At 43.6% G+C, this 19519-nt stretch overlaps 1 protein-coding gene across 6 annotated transcripts in view; it reads right to left on the bottom strand.

Moving 5' to 3' along the window:
- The window catches only part of PRPF4B (pre-mRNA processing factor 4B), a 201507-nt gene that overhangs the window by 36819 nt on the left and 145169 nt on the right, over positions 1–19519 (bottom strand). For all 6 annotated transcript variants that reach the window (XM_030208674.1, XM_030208675.1, XM_030208677.1 and 3 more), the window contains exons 10-11: positions 4995–5132; positions 4517–4670 (exon numbers count right to left, since the gene is read on the bottom strand). In XM_030208674.1, coding sequence (XP_030064534.1) covers positions 4517–4670; positions 4995–5132 — 292 coding nt within the window. The remainder of the gene's footprint in view (positions 1–4516; positions 4671–4994; positions 5133–19519) is intronic.

Below are 19519 nucleotides of genomic sequence, written 5' to 3'. Positions count from 1 at the left end.
GGCTACGAAATTAGTAAGCAGTCTTGAATGCAAAAATTATAGGGACAGGCTTATGAACCTCAACATGTATACGCTGGAAGAGAGGAGGGACAGAGGAGACATGATACAAATGTTTAAATATCTCAAGGGCATTTATGTACAGGAAGAGAGCCTTTTTCAAATGAAGGAGAGCTCTGGAATTAGGGAGCATACGACAAAATTAAGAGGGAATAGGCTTAGGAGTAACCTAAGGAAGTATTATTTCACAGAAAAGGTGGTGGAGGCGTGGAATAGCCTCCCGGTGGAGGTGGTGGAGTCGAGGACTGTTCCAAAATTTTAAAAGGCATGGAATAAGCATGTAGGATCGCTTAGGAACAGGAAGAATTAGGGGTTACAGAGGATGGGCAGACTGGATGGGTCTTATGGCCTTTATCTTCCGTCATGTTTCTCTGTTTCTATCAAGTGTGGTTGGAACTTCACAAGCTCCAATTGGCAGAGACAGCAGAACACCTTCAGCGGGTTCAGCAAACTTACTTTGAATTTGATAAAAAAGCCTCGTGGCTTTTAGCATGCAAGCCGGAAAAACGTTCCACCAGTAATCATATTTTTACCATCTTAGATGACACAGGGCAGAACTGTACAAAGAGGATATTAGGTCAGCTTTCCTTAGCTTTTATAAAAAGTTATACCAACCCGACATAACCCCTACAACGAGAGAGATCCGGTATTACCTGACCCAGATTGATCTGCCCAGGCTCTCGCAGTCACTAGGGGATGTTCTCTCTCAACATATCACTAGATGAGGTCACCTGGACTATACAAGATTTGCATAACGGGAGGAAGTGACATCACCACTGAGAGATGGCTGCCTAACTTTGTTGCTCCATCGGAGCTGGATAGAAAACCGCTGGTTACACCCGGTTAATATAGCTAGCTATTCTCCCCACCACCTTGTGATAACTTTTGGCGATATGGCAGCCTGGAAAAAATTTGCTAAGTTTAAATTCAGAGCAGAAAAAAGGGCACCCGGATCGAGTGAGCACTAGCAAGTGACGACACGTGGTTCCAAATGGTGGCGGAAAACTGAGACTCTGACCCAGACCACGCAGAGCAGTATGAAAGTGATACGGAGCTCACCAAGACTGAAGTTGCACGGTGGTTTAAAGAACTGAAAACTGAAATGGTGGCAGTCTGGAAGGATATTCAAACGGCGGTTTCAGAACTCCGTGAAGAGGTAAGAGAAATTGGCAACCGCTTGGCTGAGACGGAGGAACAGATGGATGCAATCACAGATGAGGTAAAAGAGTTGCAAGCAGATCTTAAGTGAGAGAAGCAGCTGAGTGGTGAGATGGAGCTTGCATTGAAAGATCTAAAAAAACAGATCCCGGAGATGTAACCTGCACTTTAAGGGTGTACCAAAGGAAGATCACTATAAGGATTGCATCAAAGTGGTTCAGGAATTCTGTGATTTGTTACTGAACCCAAGAGAGCAAGCGCATGATGAGACTCAACCTGCTCCTATGGTTCTGGATAAGGCCCATAGGAGCCTTGGGCCTCAAAGGAGCTCTGTGCCCTGGGCCATTATAGCATGCTTTCATGAATTTAATGTAAAAGAGGAAGTCTGGAGGAAAGCCCGCGCCTCAGGGAAGATTGTATGGAAGAATTGTAAAGTGCAAGCTTTTCAAGATTTAGCCCGGTCGACCCCCCAGCGGCGGAGGGATTTTAAGGAGATGACTGGATACCTACAAAAAGCTGACTTACGTTATATCGCTGGCTTTTCCCTTTTGGAATACAATTCAGTGTTGGTAGTCAATCGACAAGGGTTCAAACCAAAGCAGGGGCCTGGAGGGCTCTTCGGGAGCTGGGATGCTCCGATATACCAGCCAAAGCTCAAGCAGTCCAGGGGCGAAGTCAGAGCTCTCCGGGACCCATGCGCCCTCAGTGGCAGAAGGTTGGGGGCGGCAAAGCACGCTCTCCCATCGAGTCGCAGGCTGCGCGATCTGCTTCAACTTGACTTGCCTAGAGACCGGACATTTTCTATTTACAGAGTGGGGAGAATCTCAAAGGGGTTGTTGCATTTGAGATTACTCTACGATTGGAGAATGAATGACTTAAAGGTGGTTGGAGTGAATGATGAACTATATATGCTAGAGTAACTTGGCAAAGAAAAAAAAAGAGGGTGTACCATCAACAGATATGTTTAAGGAGGCCTCCAGGCCGAACACATTTCCTCCGTGTTTTCCCTGGCTAGAGGATGGGATGGTCAGGGGGTGAAGGACTTGGGGGGGGGGGGGGGGGGGGGGAGGGGGGGGGGGAGGTGTGGGAGGGGTTTTTGGGTGGGGTCTTGGAAGTCCTGGGAAGAGAAGGATCATTTTTCGAGAACGGTGACGCCTTGAGTGGGACGTTGCTATGCTCCAGGAAACGCATGTTAGGAGGAAGGATGCTTCACTGCTTCTCAACAAGGCATTTAGTGGGTGTTGTACATTGGAGGACCCCCCCGGGGGGGGGGGGGGGGGAAACGGGTGGATTAGTGATCTATGTGAAAACAGGGGTGCCTTTTATCAAAGAACATGTCTATATTGAAGAACAAGGGAGATGCATAGCGGTCAGGGGGTGTCATTACAATCAGCCTGTAACCTTTATTAATCTTTATGCTCCCAATGTGCGGCAGGGAAATTTTTTGGTTCTCTATGGGAGGCTCTCTCTCAATTTGTCACTGGGCAGGTAATTATGGGAGGAGATTTTAACATAACTTTTTCAGACCTAGACCACTCGAAAGGAGGGAAAGGTGGGAATATGGCTCACAGAGATAAACTTTTACATCTGGTTAGGGATTTGGACTTACTGGATGTGTGAAGATGGCAACAACCTGGACAACGATCATACTCCTTTTACTCACATGCACAGCAGACTTACACTAGAATTGATGAACTCTGGTGCAGTTGTTCTTTATGAGGGGCAGGTGAGCGATACAGAAATAGAGAATATACATGCTTCTGACCATGCCCCCACATGGATACGCTTGCAGGGCTTGGGGGTGAGAAGCGCTGTACTTTCTGGAGACTTAACAAATCAATATTAGGTGATAGGAAGATATGTCAGGAAGTGTGAGGAGTTATTAAGGATTATTTAGAAGTTAATGATAATGGAAAGGTTTCAGACGACATACTATGGGAAGCCCTCAAGATAGTGGTAAGAAGACACTTGGTGAAGTGGGCAGACATACGTAAGAGGGAGCGCTATGCAAGGGAGCTTGAGCTTTGCCAGGAACTAGCTCACCTAGAGCAGGGCCACCGAGAGCCGGGGCCGTGGTCATCAGTCTACACATTCACATCTCATTACTGCCTTCAGCAGGATTCCCGACGCGACAGTCGGTTTGGGCAGTCGGTGCTGCAGAATCTGTTCGGGGTTTAGAATCCAACTCCACCCCCACCCCCTTATGCCCATTTTTGTTCTGTTCCAGGCTGCACTCTCAGTTAGATGTTTCTTCGTAGGTCAATCTTGGTTATGTCCTCGCCGCTGCGAGGCCCAATTGACCTTCTTTGTTGTTTTGAGTGAGCCTGGTGTGCTAGGGATACCCCATCAGTGAGAACAAGCAGCCTGCTTGTCCTCTGAGAAAGCGAATATACATACCTGTAGCAGGTATTCTCCGAGGACAGCAGGCTGATTGTTCTCACAATTCCGCCCGCCTCCCCTTTGGAGCTGTCCTTTTTCTTTGTTATTGCTTTATAATTTAACTGAAGCAGGACTCTCGCGCGACAGGCAGGAAGATTGGTGCGCGCGCTCGAAGGCTCTAGCAAACTTTTGTTGCTAGGAAGATTTCCATTCCTGGGGGCTGCCGTGGACATTACCCATCAGTGAGAACAATCAGCCTGCTGTCCTCGGAGAATACCTGCTACAGGTATGTATCTTTGCTTTACTGTTTAGTGTACTCTCTAGCAGTAAAAGTACTGATTGTTCTATTCAAAATTCTTCAATAAAAACAAAAAAATAATAACAAAACAAAAAACATTGACTAAGCATCCTCATTCCATTATGAAGTAATTTTCCCCAGGAGATGAATGCAAAAGAAGATACTCTGGTGCCTGGTAATAATTTCTGGCTATGGAGATTCACAGCATCATTAATCGTGATTCATTTACAATTTATTAAAGAATGTTTTCCATATATTGATGTATCATATTACACTGTCATATACTGCAAGCCATAGACTGCAAATCAAACAGATAAGATTATAGTTATCATACTAATCTGGTCAACCCAATTCTCCTATAAAATGCCATTCTAACCACAATTAAAAAAAAAAAAAACTCCTCCTCCCAAATGTGCTGTGTCCTTTGCAGTCCTGATTTTCCATGGAAAAGTATTGTAAACACACACACACACACATATACATACACACACAGAGTGTTTGTGTGTTTGGGATTTGGCTCTGAAAAATACAATTCCAGAAAATGTTTAAGCACACCCTCACAAAATAACATAATGGTGCATGGATTTTGCCATTTTCGATTACTTAGGTTCAAATATCACTTACTAAGATGTTGTCTGGCTTAATATCTGCATGCAGGATGTTGCACCGCTTTAAAAGTTTTAATGCCAGGAACAGCTGCTGGCTGTAGGACCTTACAGCCTTAATGTGGAGACCAACATCCTTCCCATACTTTTTTAATACCTCACGTAAATTCATACTTGAAGAGAGGGAAAGAGATAAAGTGAGCAGGTACAACACTGTTTTTATGACAAACAAATGAAAATTTTTATACAAAAAAAGCACAAAATTTAAGAAAAAACAAATTGAAAAGGCTGCTTCTCAACAAACATTAAATCACTCAAACATAACCACATGCAAACAAATAAGTAAACATATTAAACTTGCCATTCTGAGTCATTATTGTTATTATGATGATACTGCTGTTCCCTGTTGGGAAGCACTAAACAAAGTCATTTGGCACAAGTAGTACTTCATTGTATTATGTTCAGTGCAGACTAGTATATGTATTTCATCACTTTACCTTAGAGGCTCAAATACCAGGCACAAGTGCTGCTTATGATAAAAGTGTCTGAATAGCCGCAAACAGTGAAATTTGTCATCAGGATCTGCATCATTCAGTTTTTTCAAGAATTCCAGTTCTTTTAAGCCCGTTTTTTGCCTACAAACAGATAAGCATTGTTTTCATGAATTACAGTACTTTTTTTAAAGAAATTTTACACATGTTCTATCTCAATAGTTAAAAAAAAATAAAAACAAGTGTTGCACGTAGTATCACAGGTATAGCCAGACAGCCAATTTTGGGTGAGTCTGAGTCCATGGTGGGCAGGCACGGAATTCGTGCCCCCCCCCCCCCACCCAATCCCTAGACCCCTTCTGCTCTGCTGTTCGCTCCTCATCCTTCCCTCCATCTGCAAATCCAAAATATTAAATACCTGAGCTGGAGGGGATCTACAAACCCCCGCCAGCTGAAAATTTCCTTCTGCTCAGACAGTCAGCGTTCTTCAAAACAGCAACCAGCAGCACTTACCTCGAGCTGATGCCACGTGCAAGCTCAGTGCTTGCCCATGTGTGAAAACTGAGCATATGCAGACGGGTCAGTGTTGGTGTCAGCTTGAGGCAAGTGCAGCCAGCTGCTGTTTGGAAGAGTACTGGCTGCCTGAAGAGGAAATCTTCAGGATCTGAGAATCTCTGCTAGCCACAGCAAGAGTGCCACAATTCTGGGTGGACCCTGGCCCACCCATGGCTACGCCACTGCATAGTATTAAAAAAGCTGCTCTGCTAAAAAGCAAGTCAACCTGAAAAGTGAATTTTATTTTGCTTCTCCTATGGTATAAAGCAACAGTGCTCCACTAAAGAACAGGCTGGATATTTGATTTTTTTTTTGTGCAGGGCAGTCTATCTACCTGTCTACTGCTTTTCATAACTTATTACACAGAATACAGCTGAATTAGCATGAGTTACAACTAGGCAGTAACATCAATACAACACAGGCCACTCACTTCACCATCATCCACTCTCTGTATCTCGCTCACAAATGAAAACAGATAAGTGACAATTACTAAACAAAATGGAGATGTGTGGTTTTTTTTCCAGAAGGTACACATTTCATTTGAAATGGTGCTGCTATAATTTGGGTATGAAGAAAGGGAAATAAAAGAAAAAGAGGTAGGTTGCTTCACTCATTTTGAAAAAAGTAGACGCAGATGGAAGGCAAAAAGGCAAAAAAGTCTAAAGGAGCAACTTTCCTTTAAACTAGCAATATGTAAATCTGTTACAGTATCCAAAGAGGGTACAAATGTGTTAGATTTCTTTTTGCCTCTGGTAAAATAATACTGGCTACATAGGCATACTGGTGGAATATAGTTTAACTAGGAAGCATGAGGCAACTGCGGCAGAAGACAACCATTTGTTTCCATCTATAAAATAAAATATTTAGTGTGACTGTACCATGCAGCTCAAGATTTATGTTGTTTTTGTAACTGTACTCTTTGTTCTCTTTAAAATTCAATAAAGATATCTGAACTAAAAAAGAAATCTGAAAACTTTAGCATATAAACTACCAAGAACTCCTACAAAAGTCCTCAAAATGGCTAAGACAGATCAAAATCATGCATGTTCATATTATCTGCTATAAATGTGAGTGCTGTGTATCTCTGTGAGGGAGCAGAAGACATCTTAAAGCTGAAATTAAGCCCCGATGATCAGAAGCAAACGTGGGTGCAAGAGGCTATTAGCGCCCTACTAGTGCCCACGTTTGCTCCTGCCCCATGATCAGAGCAGGCCAGCGCATGAAATGAGCTCGCCGGCTGTGACCGCAAGTAGCATGCAAATCATGAAAAAACTGGGCATTACCTATTCCTCCCCAATGCTCAGCAAACAGAGGGGCAAACATTGGCGTTGCTCCCGCGAAAAACCCTACACCAGCTTGGAGCTGGTGTTAGGGTTTGCGCAGCATTGGGGAGCCCTGTCCAGAATGCAACTGCATGCTTACAGGCCTCCTCCCCCCTGGCCAAGTTCCCTGGTAGCCCAGTGGCTATCTTCCGGACACAGGGGGTTGGAGGTCAGGTGGTCCCTGTATCCCAACCCTCCCCCCCCCCCATGACAAAAACTTTCCCTGGTGGCCCAGTGGCTATCTGTTGGACACAAGGGGCTGGAAGTCGGGTAAGTCCCTGTACCCCGACCCCCCCCCCCCAAAAAAAACTTTCCCTGGTGGCCCAGTGGGCAACTGTACCCCCATTCACCTTGGTGGTGCCCCGCCAAATAACCCCTCCCGTACCTTTAGAAGTGGGTGCCACCTTCAAAACAGCAGTGCCCTGCCCATGCTGGGATGCTATTCCCTCCTCCGCTTCTACAGGTATGGGGGAAGGGGGCTTGGGGGCAGTAGAACACCAGGAAGTGTTGGGGTAGGGATGCCCACAGGCCACCAAGGAAAGATTTTTGGTGTCCGGGGGGGGGGGGGGGGGGGGGGGGTAGCTTACTGCGCCACCAGGGAAACTTGTCTGAGGGGAGTAGGGGGACCTCCAGCCTGGTCTGTTTGACAGGTTCAGGCTTTTTTGACTGCCTGGACCTGTCAAACAACTTCTGCAGGAGGGCTGTGCCTTGGGCACATACCCAGGCACAACAGAAGTCCCCCCATGATCAAAACTAATAGAGCACATAAATTAAAATGCTATTAGCTTTCATCATCTGGGCTTTAATTCCCCGCGCTGTTCCAGTACTAATTTTTCAGTGCTGTTCAAAACAGCGCGGGGAATTTGATCACTGGCCCTTAGCAAGTAAAATGTTAGTAATACTGTTGGAGGAGTGGCCTAGTGGTTAGCGTGGTGGACTTTGGTCCTGGGGAACTGGGTTCAATTCCCACTGCAGACACAGGTAGCTCCTTGTGACTCTGGGCAAGTCACTTAACCCTCCATTGCCCCAGGTACAAATAAGTACCTGTATATAATATGTAAGCCGCATTGAACCTGCTATGAGTGGGAAAGCGCAGGGTACAAATGTAACAAAAATAAAAAAAATAAATAAATTGATAATGTGACTGTTGGGCAGATCTTTTTCTGCTGTCATTTGCTATGTTGAAAGCTGCATTGTTAGTTTATTGCAGTGCTTACCCTATGCTCTCACGGTTTTTGAGTACATAGAATTGGTTAGGATGCACCTGTTACACTGGGTTGATGATTTTAACAAAATACCACAACTTCAATCAATCTAGTGCTATACCTAAAGAATTAAAAAGGGGAACGCATTTTTTCTCCTCCAAAGGAAAAAAAAATGAAGGACAACTGGTCATGAAAATTGAGTATTTTGATATGCGTGTGTTTAAAATTATTAAATCTTATATATTTAATATTTTAATATTTATTTCTCCAGTTTATTAAAATCAATAATATAACTCCAGAAGACCTACTATTCCAACCGTTCTAAATGTAGCCCCTCCTTCTAAGCCTGAGATGTTATCACTTAATACCAGAACTCCCACTAAGCACTTGCAAACCTTGGCATAGATTCTCTGAGTGTGTGTGGGGGGGGGGGGGGGGGGGGGGGGGGGGGGGGTAGGGGGGGGGGAGGGAAGGGGGGTGGAGAAGCTAAATTTACCTCTAGGGGCAAACACATTTAGCTGAAAAGAGTTCCAAGGAGACACTTCACACAGGTTTGGTACCCTAAAGTAAAACTTTATACCAGGAAAATTATTCCTCAAAGCAAAATGATACACATTGTAAGAGTTTATTGAAGTGCATACAAGAAAGAGGAATCAGAATAGTGTTTTCTGACCACTATGGTCAGTATCTCCTGGGCCATCCCTCACTGCCTGATGCAGGATTCTGACTCCTAAAAATCTCTTGCACTTGTTTATCCAAAATGGTTGAATCTCTCCTCTACACTCCTAAGCATCACCTAGCTCTCTTTCTCCTTTTTTACCCTTCACATGGCTGAGTACCTCTGGGTAAGCACCTGACACACATTTCTCACCATTCCTGTGCAGATCTGAATGATGAGTAGTTTCTGCAGCCAGGCTGCAGTGGGCACTGCCGCAGTGAAGGCCTTAGCAAATTTTCTTTGGATTTAGAAATCAGCCCAACAACTTAAGAGCCAGAGGTTGAGAACTTCCTATCCCCATTGTCTCCACCGAAGCTGAGGAGCAGAGGTCAGAAGAGAGAGCTCCTCTAAGGTCCTCATTATCTAAAGGCTGTTCTCCCATTCTGTGTCTAAGAGGAAAGAAAGATTTTACTTTAATGAACCCCTGCACGACACTGACAAATTACACAGCCAGCAGTCCCTCTCCCCAATCAATCTCATGTTCTTTCCTCTCCCAAACCTCTTAACCCAGCCCCAGCAAGCTAGTCACCACCCTACCCCTGCAAGTCATTCAGCTCCCCCCCCAGCTCAACTAATCGGCACCATTCCATTCATGGGCAGATGATCAGAAGCAAACGTGGGCACTAGAGACTATTAGCATCATACTAGAGCCTGCGTTTGCTACCACCCCATGATCAGAGCCCCCGAGCGCGTGAAACATGCTCGCGGGCTCTGAATGCAACTAGCATACAAATGCATGCTAAAACTATTCCTCCCCAATGATCAGTGGGAAGCACGCCAAACATTGGTGCGCTGTCCACGGCAAACCCTACACAAGAGCCTGGAGCTGCTGTTAGAGTTTGTAGACCATTGGGGAGGAATGGTGAGCCCTGTCCAGCATGTATTTGCATGCTAACAGGCCCCCCCCATGCCCCCCTACCCCCCCCCCCCCCACAGGAGCAGGAATCCCAACCCCCCCCCCCCCCCCCCAGCGACACCAGGGCTGGAGGTCTGGCGGACTGCCAGTCCCCCTGAACCCCCCCCCCCCCAACACAAGTTCGGGGGGGTGGTGGAGATCCAGTGGATCTCCAGCCCCCCTGGCATCCCCCCAAGTAAGGTCCTGGTGGCACAGTGGGCCATAAATCAAATTCCCCCAACCTTGTGTTCTAGCAGGCCGGCCCCTTGTACCTTTGATGGAGGAGGGAGATAGACTCCCTCCTTTTCCAGCAGTGCCGCCTCGAAAATGGTGTTTTCTCCCTTATACAGGGAAGGGCTGTGCGCCATTTTCGAGGCGCTGCTGTAAGAGGAAGGAGTCTATCTCCCTCCTCCAATAAAGGTACCCGGGGGGGGGGGGGGGGCAGGGAAGAAGGCCACTAGGTTGGAGGGGGGGTTGATTCACAGCCCACTGGACCACCAGGGTTTTATTTGGGGGGATGCTAGGGGGGAATAGGGGGCTGGAGACCCAACGGATCTCCAGCCCCCCCCCCCCCCCCCAAGAACTTGTGTCGGGACGCCAGACCTCCAGCCCCTGTGTCACTGGCTCGAGGTGGGTGTACTAGGCCGCCAGGGCTATGCTGTTTTGGGTCTGGTGGTCCCATGGACCTCCAAGCCCCTGTGTTTGACAGGTCAAACAAGTGCAGGAGGATTATGCCTGAGCGCATGCTCAGGCACAATCCTCCCGCACTTTATCCTATGATCAGAGATAATAGTGCACATAAATTTGAATGCTATTATCTCTGATCATAGGGGAGTAAAGCCCCGCGCTATTCCAGAACTATTTTCTGATGTTGTTTGGAACAGCGTGGGCTTTCGATCATCTGGGAATCAGTTAGCCACACTCCCAGCAAGACCTCATCACCCAGTTAACACCCCCCCTGAAACCACTCCCCCAGCCCCCGCAAGCCACTCAGCTAGCATCACCAGTACCCCAGCCATTTTCCCTCCCCCAAACTTCCTTTTAGGCCAGCTGATCATGATCTCAATCTTGTCTGTGACTGCTGATAGAACTTCCTCCACTCTGCACTGCACGGTTCACAGATCCATGTGGTGCAAAGGGGAGGAAGATCCAGCTCTAGAAGCGGCAACAAAAGAAAAGGAAACAAACCCCCAAAACATTAAAATAACAGGGCGCAGGAAATTTCCAGTCTCCATGGTGAACTGGTGTCTGAGATTTGTTGAGCCCAATTACAGCTCCTGATTCAATCCTGCAGTAGGAGGCATGCTAGAAACAAATATTGAACCAATCAGGAATCAGAACATAAGTTGAGACAATTGTATAAATCAGATTACTAAGGCAGTGAGTGTATAAATCAGATTACTAAGACAGTGACACTTAGTAAACTTTCATTTCTGGTGCCATTTTTAAATTTCAAAGAGAAACTGAAATTAAATTTGTAAAATTCATTGAGGCAAAAATCATGTCAAGGAGCATTTTCGATATGACATCTAAATGACGTTTTGCAGAAAACATCCAAAACTCCAGTAGTGAACATGGCAAAAAACGTCCAACCTTCTGCATCAAAAATGGCCATTTGCTTGAAGTCTTTGTGCTCAGTGCGTCTATCTTTTTGGACCATTTTTCGGGGGGGGGGGGGGGGGGGGGGGGGGGGGGGAAGAGTTCAAGGGAAAAACATACAAAAACAAGCCATTGGGATGCACTGGAGGGGGAGGGGGGCAGCATTTTTAATAGACTGGCCACACAGATATCCCAGCAAAGCAGTGGGGGCACCAGGCTTCACATTAAAGGTCTCAGGTACACATCGCACCATTACCCCCTTATACTGTATGGTGAGCACTCCAAAAACCTAACTGTACCCAACTGTACACCAGTACAATAGCCCTTATTGGCAGCAAGTCTCACAGTTTCCATCATAAGTGGGTTATAGGCCTGGGCACCCTTCTCTACTGTGCACTGCATCGACCACAAGGGTACTCCAGGGATTTGCCTGCTCTAAGACGACTGACCATAACATCTGAACCTGTCAGAGGCTGGTATGTACTGTTTCTTTCACAACTTTGGGGGGGTGAGAGGGGGTCAGTGACCACTGAGGGAGTAAGGGGGTAAGGGAGTGTCATGCCTTAATCCCTGGTCATCTGGTCATTTAGGGCACCTTTTTGCAACGTAGTCATGATTAAACAGGTCTAGACCGAAACACCTAACTTTTAGCTCCAGATGCTTTTAGTTTGTTCCATTATAGCAGAAAAAAGTCCAAGTTTTGGGACACCCAAATTCTCCCTCAACACGTCCCCTTGTGATTTGGATGCACTGCACAGAAAAAAAGGCTCAAAATAGAGTTTTGAAAATCACGATTTGGATGTTTATCAGAGAAAAGAAAACGTCTAAATGCCACTTTATGCCGTTTTTACTACTACTTAATATTTATAAAGCGCTACTAGGGTTACGCAGCGCTGTACAATTTAACATGGAAGGACAGTCCCTGCTCGAAGAGCTTACAATCTAAAAGACAAATGTACAGTTAAGAAAGAAAAGAAACCCTGTCAAGCCTCTAATTATGATTCCAGGCACAGAAGAAGTATTATAAATATATCTGTAATATCTTATAGAGAAAAAGAGAGAGAGAGAGACTAATGGGCTCACTTCCTACCTGCTGAGAGACTGAGAAAATACTGAGGCTAAGGTCACATGGCCAGGGCTCCTATTGGCTCTCTAGAGTCAGAGTTTTTCTCAGTCTCCACCTGCTGGTAGGCGGGCACAACCCAACAGTCCAATCCTGGTCCGGTCCGGAGGGACGCTAAGGAATGTACAGTTAATCTGATAGGTCAGACAGATTGGGGCAACCTATATGTTCGAAAGGTTAGGTTCCGAATGCAGCATTGAAGAGGTGAGCTTTAAGCAAGGATTTGAAGATGGGTAGGGAGGGGGCTTGGCGTAGGGATTGGGGAAGGTTGTTCCAGGCATAGGGTGAGGCAAGGCAAAATGAGCGGAGCCTGGAGTTGGCAGTGGTGGAGAAGGGTACTGAGAGGAGGGATTTGTCATGTGAGCGGAGGTTACGGGCAGGAACGTAGGGGGAGATGAGGGTAGAGAGGTAGTGAGGGGCAGCAGATTAAGTGCATTTGTAAGTAAGGAGGAGAAGCTTGAATTGTATGCGGTATCTGATCGGAAGCCAGTAAAGTGACTTGAGGAGAGGGGTGATATGAGTATATCGGTTCTGGCGGAATATAAGACGTTTTTCTCTCAAGAGTCCTATAGTGTGATCTGTTTATCTCACAGGCAGCATTAACCAAAATTCACATCAAACATATTGCTCTCCATATAGTCAACTGTTAAAACCAGTGCTTTTTTTTGTAGGAAAAAAGGTGCCGGTACACATATAGAGCCAACTTTAAGGGTGGTTGTCACTATATATGGCCCCACCCCACAGTAGCCACACCCATTTTACCAGCCATGGAGCATATAAAAAGGTATCACTGAAAACAGTACAAAAGTTCCTAGGCCTAACAAAAAACCCTTTAGACTGACCATAAACTAATAAAATATGTAGACAAAAAAAAATCAGCTGAAACCCCCAAAAACCAGACTCTGGCATGCAGGATAAAACAAAAATATTTCCCCTTGCTATAAAAATAGCAGACATAAAATTTCAAATATTCCATTCACTGTACTACAAATTAACAACTACAAATAAAACATCTTGGAGTCATCTCTGCATGATACTGTGGGCATTCACAGTCATCATAGCACTTTTCATACATATTAATCATGCGCCATATAATCAAGGTCAACATTCTCACTGATTTATTATAGTTGAATCTCTTATAGACCAGTGGTTCCCAAACCTGGTCCTGGAGGCACCTCAGCTAGTAAGGTTTTCGGGATATCCACAATGAATATTCATGAAAGATATTTGCTTGCACTGCCTCCACTGCATGCAAATCTCTCTCATGAATATTCATTGTGGATATCCCGAAAACCTGACTCGCTGGGGTGCCTCCAGACATTTATCACTATACATGCAGTTATGTTTCAGGCACTGTAATACATCTAATATACTTAATTATATTGGTTCATGTCCATATTTATTTACAAAGCTTATAATCTGCAAAATCGTCATGGGACAAGGTGGGGTACAAACATTTATAATAAACAAAAACATAATAATGCACAAACTCAGAAGAAACAAATGGAAATTAGTAAAAGGAACAAGAACATAAGCATTTTATATTGTATACGTTGTTCAATGGCAGCCAGTGAAGCTGTATCTGAGCCGGGGTAATACGATCTGAACAAGCCATGCCCAATATAAGCCGTGCACGCGGTGTGTTTCTTCCTGAGGCACCAAGAAAATAGTGAAACAAGGTGCTCTTGTTGGAAGAGGAAGTTGAAGTAGAGGTGCATTTCTGGACTGATTTTGCATAGTGGAACTGGATTGATTTTGCTTAGAGGAACAGTACCTAGCACATTATGTGAGATGGCGATGCTGGAAGGAATGTAGCGTGTCCAGGTCAAAGGAGAATTTTTTTCTTCCAAGGTAAGCGTGGGTTTTTCTATATTTTTGCCAATTTGATATATTTTTAGTGTTTTTCAGTCTGTCTAGCCAGCACTCTATAGTTATTTAGTTTTAATAGTAGAACCCTTTTGAAACAAATTATTTAATAAAACATTTTCATTCAAATTATCCTGTTTATGAGGAGGAGGATTTTTTGGAACTAGTTTTTCTCTGATTAAATGGAGTTTGTTTTACACTGATTCTTTTTTTCCTCCTAGGAAACAATGATAATAACCGACTCCCATTGTGATAGAGGGTGGTAAATTTGTTGTAAATTCCCCTATCGGGAGATATGAGTTTTCAGTTACTTAATATGTTATGTACAGGAACAATGGATGTAGAATAGCTTTATTATTAAGCAAGCTATATTAATTTTGGGTATAGTCAACTTTTGAAGTTTGTATCCCAGTAGGGTGGTAAATTTCTTGTAAATTCCCCTATCGGGAGATTTGAGGTTTCAATTTTATTTAGGGTCCTGTTTACTAAGGTGCATTAGTGTTTTTAGCGTGCCTACACTTAGCACACGCGCTTAACCATGTAGATGCCTATAGGGATATTGTAGGCACGTACATGGTTAACACGCCTATAAAGCTGCTTAGTAAACAGGGCCCTTAATATGTTATGTACAGGAACAATGGATGTAGAATAGCTTTATTATTAAGCTATATTAATTTTGGGTATAGTCAACTTTTGAAGTTTGTATCCCAGTAGGGTGGTAAATTTCTTGTAAATTCCCCTATCGGGAGATTTGAGGTTTCAATTTTATTTAGGGTCCTGTTTACTAAGGTGCATTAGTGTTTTTAGCGTGCCTACACTTAGCACACGCGCTTAACCATGTAGATGCCTATAGGGATATTGTAGGCACGTACATGGTTAACACGCCTATAAAGCTGCTTAGTAAACAGGGCCCTTAATATGTTATGTACAGGAACAATGGATGTAGAATAGCTTTATTATTAAGCTATATTAATTTTGGGTATAGTCAATTTTTGTAGTTTGTATCCCTGTAGGTTGTTTAGACAAAATTTGTGTCTATAAGACACAATTTTGTGTTCATATCATGATTGGTGGTTTTCAGTATCAATTCTTATAACCAGAACAGAAAAAAAATGTTTGACATACTAAAGACATACTAAGTTATGGGATACTTGCATGTCCTTGATTCCAGTTCAGGTTGTATAACAGAATTCATTATTAAATTAATTACGGTTTTTTACATAGTCAGTTTCACACATTTGCTGTTTGTTGTTGTTCAGCATTCCATACCACATCGGTTTCATTCATTTTCTTTTTAAAATCAAAATTGATTTTCATTTTTACAATTCTCTGCTAGAATTAATTATAACACTATTGTGAATTTAGCAGTGTTTTAACTTTAAGATGTCACTCATGATTGCTTTTTTTTTTTTTTTTTTTGGGGGGGGGGGGGGGGGGGGGGGAGACAGGACTGATCACTCAATCAAGGCCCAGTCTATTTCAACAGAAGAAAGTCGCAGAATGCTGGATTGGGAGGTTCAAGGAAAAAAGCAGCTACTATGGCTGTTGTCGATGAATCATTCAAGACCCAGCAGATTTCAAAATAAGCCCGCCACGGAACACAGCTGGGTGACAGAGGTATATAGCGTAATATCTTAAATATAAATGGATCACAATATATGAGTGACACTAATATAGAATTTTGTTTTTCTGAATTGCAACACCTTGATGCAGAGCACTGCTCGAAATGTTATTGTGTCGGTTCATTCCTTATCTCAAAGACATTTTCCATAAACTGACCAGAACTGCTGATTGGTTTTCATCACATTGCCTAAAACTAAACCATTCTAAAACCACGGCTTTGTTCTTTCCCTTATTAAGTTCTTCCTGTCTCACTACAGTTCCCACTATTTCCAGTGTGCCTATACCCATTAAGGAGGAAATTAAAATCCTTGGAGTTCTAATTGATAACCATCTTAATTTAAAATCTCACATTTCTTTAGTTAAGAAATCATTTTTCATACTCCTGCAAATACGTCTTGCAAGATCTCTGACAACTCTTTCCTCCGCTTTCTCATTCAATCTCTGGTGATCTCACGCCTTGATTGCTGTAATTCTCTTCTTCATGGTTTACCACTATGCAAGTTATGTAGACTACAGCTGGTTCAAAATACAGTAGTTAAGTTGATATATGGTGCTAAAGAATTCAACAGTGTTTCCCCTCTTCTTCAAGTAGAACACTGGCTGCCCATTCAATATTGGATTCTCTTCAAGATTATTGTTACTATGTTTCAGATTCTTCATTCAAGTCTCCCGCTCTTCTTAGTAAAACACCTTATACCATATTCTCCGATTCGTACTTTGCACTCTTCCCAACAACTTTTTGTTGTGCCTTCACTCTTTCAGTTCCGCTCACATCTTGCAAGAACTACTTCATTTTCAGTTGTTTCACCTACCCTATGGAATGAAAACCCTCTGTACCTATGTACTGAGCTTTCATTGTTATGATTTAAAACCATTCTCAAAGCCCACATTTTTTTCATAAAGCATTCCCTTCTACTCCCCAATGATTGTAATTCTCCTTTTCCTGTCAACCCCCTATGGCGAGACTGTTTTCTGCATAATTATATCCGCTGTCTCTCTTTTCATTTCCCCTCCCTACCTTATGTTATTTCTATCCACTTTTTAATTCTAATTGACTCTTCCCACTCTTGGGTTTTAACTAGCTCCACCATGTAATTTAAATTTTTATCTTTTGTTTCTATTTCACATCTCTAATCCTTCATTAAATTTAGTTTTGTGAACTGCTTAGATACTGTTATTGTTTGATGTATATTAAAAAAGCTGAACTATTAACTTTCAGAATGAAAGTTAGGTAAGGAGAATTTAGGTCTTACCAGATTATTTTCTTTCCATTTGTCCTGTGGGGATAGTTTTGTCCACCAACCAGCAAATGGAGATAGAAAACTGAACGGAAAGATCTCTATTGGCATCCAGTCCAGCTCCTCAGTATTTATATAGACAAATAGTAAGGAGAAACTAAGAACACACAAAACAAACTTAAACAACTCGCTAATCTAAAACTAATCAGACCAGCAAATGTGTGGACCTCTCTTGTCTTTGGACAACTTTGAAAGAACAAGAGATATGCAGGAAGCATCATGCAAGGTGACAGTAGTTATTTGAGCCATTACTCTGCATCAACCAAACACCTCATAAATCTCGGGCGGGCCTCTGAATCAGTGGGAAGGACTAAAGGAAAGAACACAGTCAGGTAAAGTCTAATTTTTCCACCCACTACGGTAACCACAGTCCAATCGAGGGTGCGGTTGCAGCACCATCCCGTTCTAGAGATCCAGAATTCAGCATCACCATGTCAGGCTGTCCCCAACTACATGCAGAAACGCCAAACAAACCTTGAACTTCTGTGATTGCGATGACCAATGACCAGAAACCAGTTTCAAGGTCTCCACTATCGAAAATAAATGATGATTGTCCCCAATCTCGAGGTGTTGGATGAGAACAAATGCTGTGGACTTGTTGAACCAACTTGGATATCCTATCCTGCATCAAGAAAACCATACCTGCCTTTGTATTGATTGGGCAGTTTATGAAAAAAGTCACGGCAGATTGAGATAAGTTTTTCACTGCTTTTTTGAATTTCTGGTGCTGTCCGTAGTTTATGATGCTATGGACTTATTTTGGGGGATTTTTTTTCAGTACTTAGATTTTGTATTATAGCGCTTCTTGGATAGCTGTGGACCTGTTAAGTCTTTTATATATTTCAACATAAAACTTCTATTCTGTACAATTTAAACACAGAGCAAAGGGAAAGGAATACTGGCAGGAGTCTTAATGATGTTTAAGAGCTAAGTGAGCCATATTTCTGGCCTCTCTCACTGAAATAAGGCTCAGCCTGTACTGAATTCTCCTACTGCCTTCCTGGCGTCTGTGTGTGTGTGTGTGTGTGTGTGTTCTCTCTCCATGAGGGTTATTCTATTGTATAAACTAAGCAGCAGAGGTTTCCAACCTGCTGAAGTATGAGAAGTATCCTGTAATAACTTATCTATATTAATTTGATAATTTTTGAGGTATGTTCTAATGGGGATGGAACTCCTCTTGTATAAGGAAAAGCTAAAGAGATTAGGGCTCTTCAGCTTGGAAAAGAGAAGGTTGAGGGGAGATATGATTGAGGTCTACAAACTCCTGAGTGGTGTAGAACGAGTAGAAGTAAGGGGACACTCAAAGAAATTACATGGAAATGCTTTTAAAGCAAATAGGAGGAAATATTTTTTCACTCAACAAACAGTTAAGCTCTGGAACTCTTTGCCAGAGGATATGGTAACAGTGGTCAGTGTATCTGGGTTAAAAAAAAAAAAAAAAAAAAAAAGGTTTGGACATGTTCCTGGAGGAAAAGTCCATAGTCTGCTATTGAGACAGACATGGGGAAGCAACTGCTTGCCCTGGGATTTGTAGCATGGAATGCTGCCACGATTTGGGTTTCTGCCAGGTACTTGTGACCTGGCTTGGCCACTGTTGGAAACAGGATACTGGGCTAGATGGACCACTGGACTGACCCAGTATGACTATTCTTATGTTCTTAGGAAACGTGGAGTGGAGGAGTGGCCTAGTGGTTAGAGTGGTGGACTTTGGTCCTGGGGAACTGGGTTCGATTCCCACTGCAGGCACAGGCAGCTCCTTGTGACTCTGGGCAAGTCACTTAACCCTTCATTGCCTCAGGTACAAATAAGTATCTAAGCCGCATTGAGCCTGCCATGAGTGGGAAAGCGCGGGGTGCAAATAAAAAAAAAAAAATATATATATATATATGGAAAAGCTCCATCAGCCCATGAAAATGGCCATGCCACTAGGTACACAGGTTGGCCTGAGTGGCCAAAACCATGGACATTAAAATTTTATATAAAACCCGAATAATCCCCATATTCCTCAAATACTTCCAGTAACGTGAATAAAGACTGATGTGGATGTGTTAGATGTACCCAGTGGTGTGCTGTAGCAGGCTCTCACAGGCTCGCAAGAGCCGGTTGTTAAGTTTTTAAGAATTTTGGGAGCCGGTTGTTAAAGTAAGGCCCTCCATGGCTACTTTAACAACTGGCTCCCAAAATGTGGGCTTGGGCCCCCTGCTGAATTCTCTTTTACTTTGCTGGTGGGGATGCTGAGCCCTGCCAGCCAAGTAAATAGACTACTGCTGCTCCCCACTCCTTGTTTCCAGCTCTGGGCAGCAAGCTGAGACTTCTCGAGCATGTGA

Source organism: Microcaecilia unicolor, chromosome 1 (genome assembly GCF_901765095.1).
Source record: "Microcaecilia unicolor chromosome 1, aMicUni1.1, whole genome shotgun sequence".
Classification (NCBI taxonomy): domain Eukaryota; kingdom Metazoa; phylum Chordata; class Amphibia; order Gymnophiona; family Siphonopidae; genus Microcaecilia; species Microcaecilia unicolor.
Note: the sequence above shows the minus strand (reverse complement) of the source record. Positions and strands in the feature narration are given on the sequence as shown.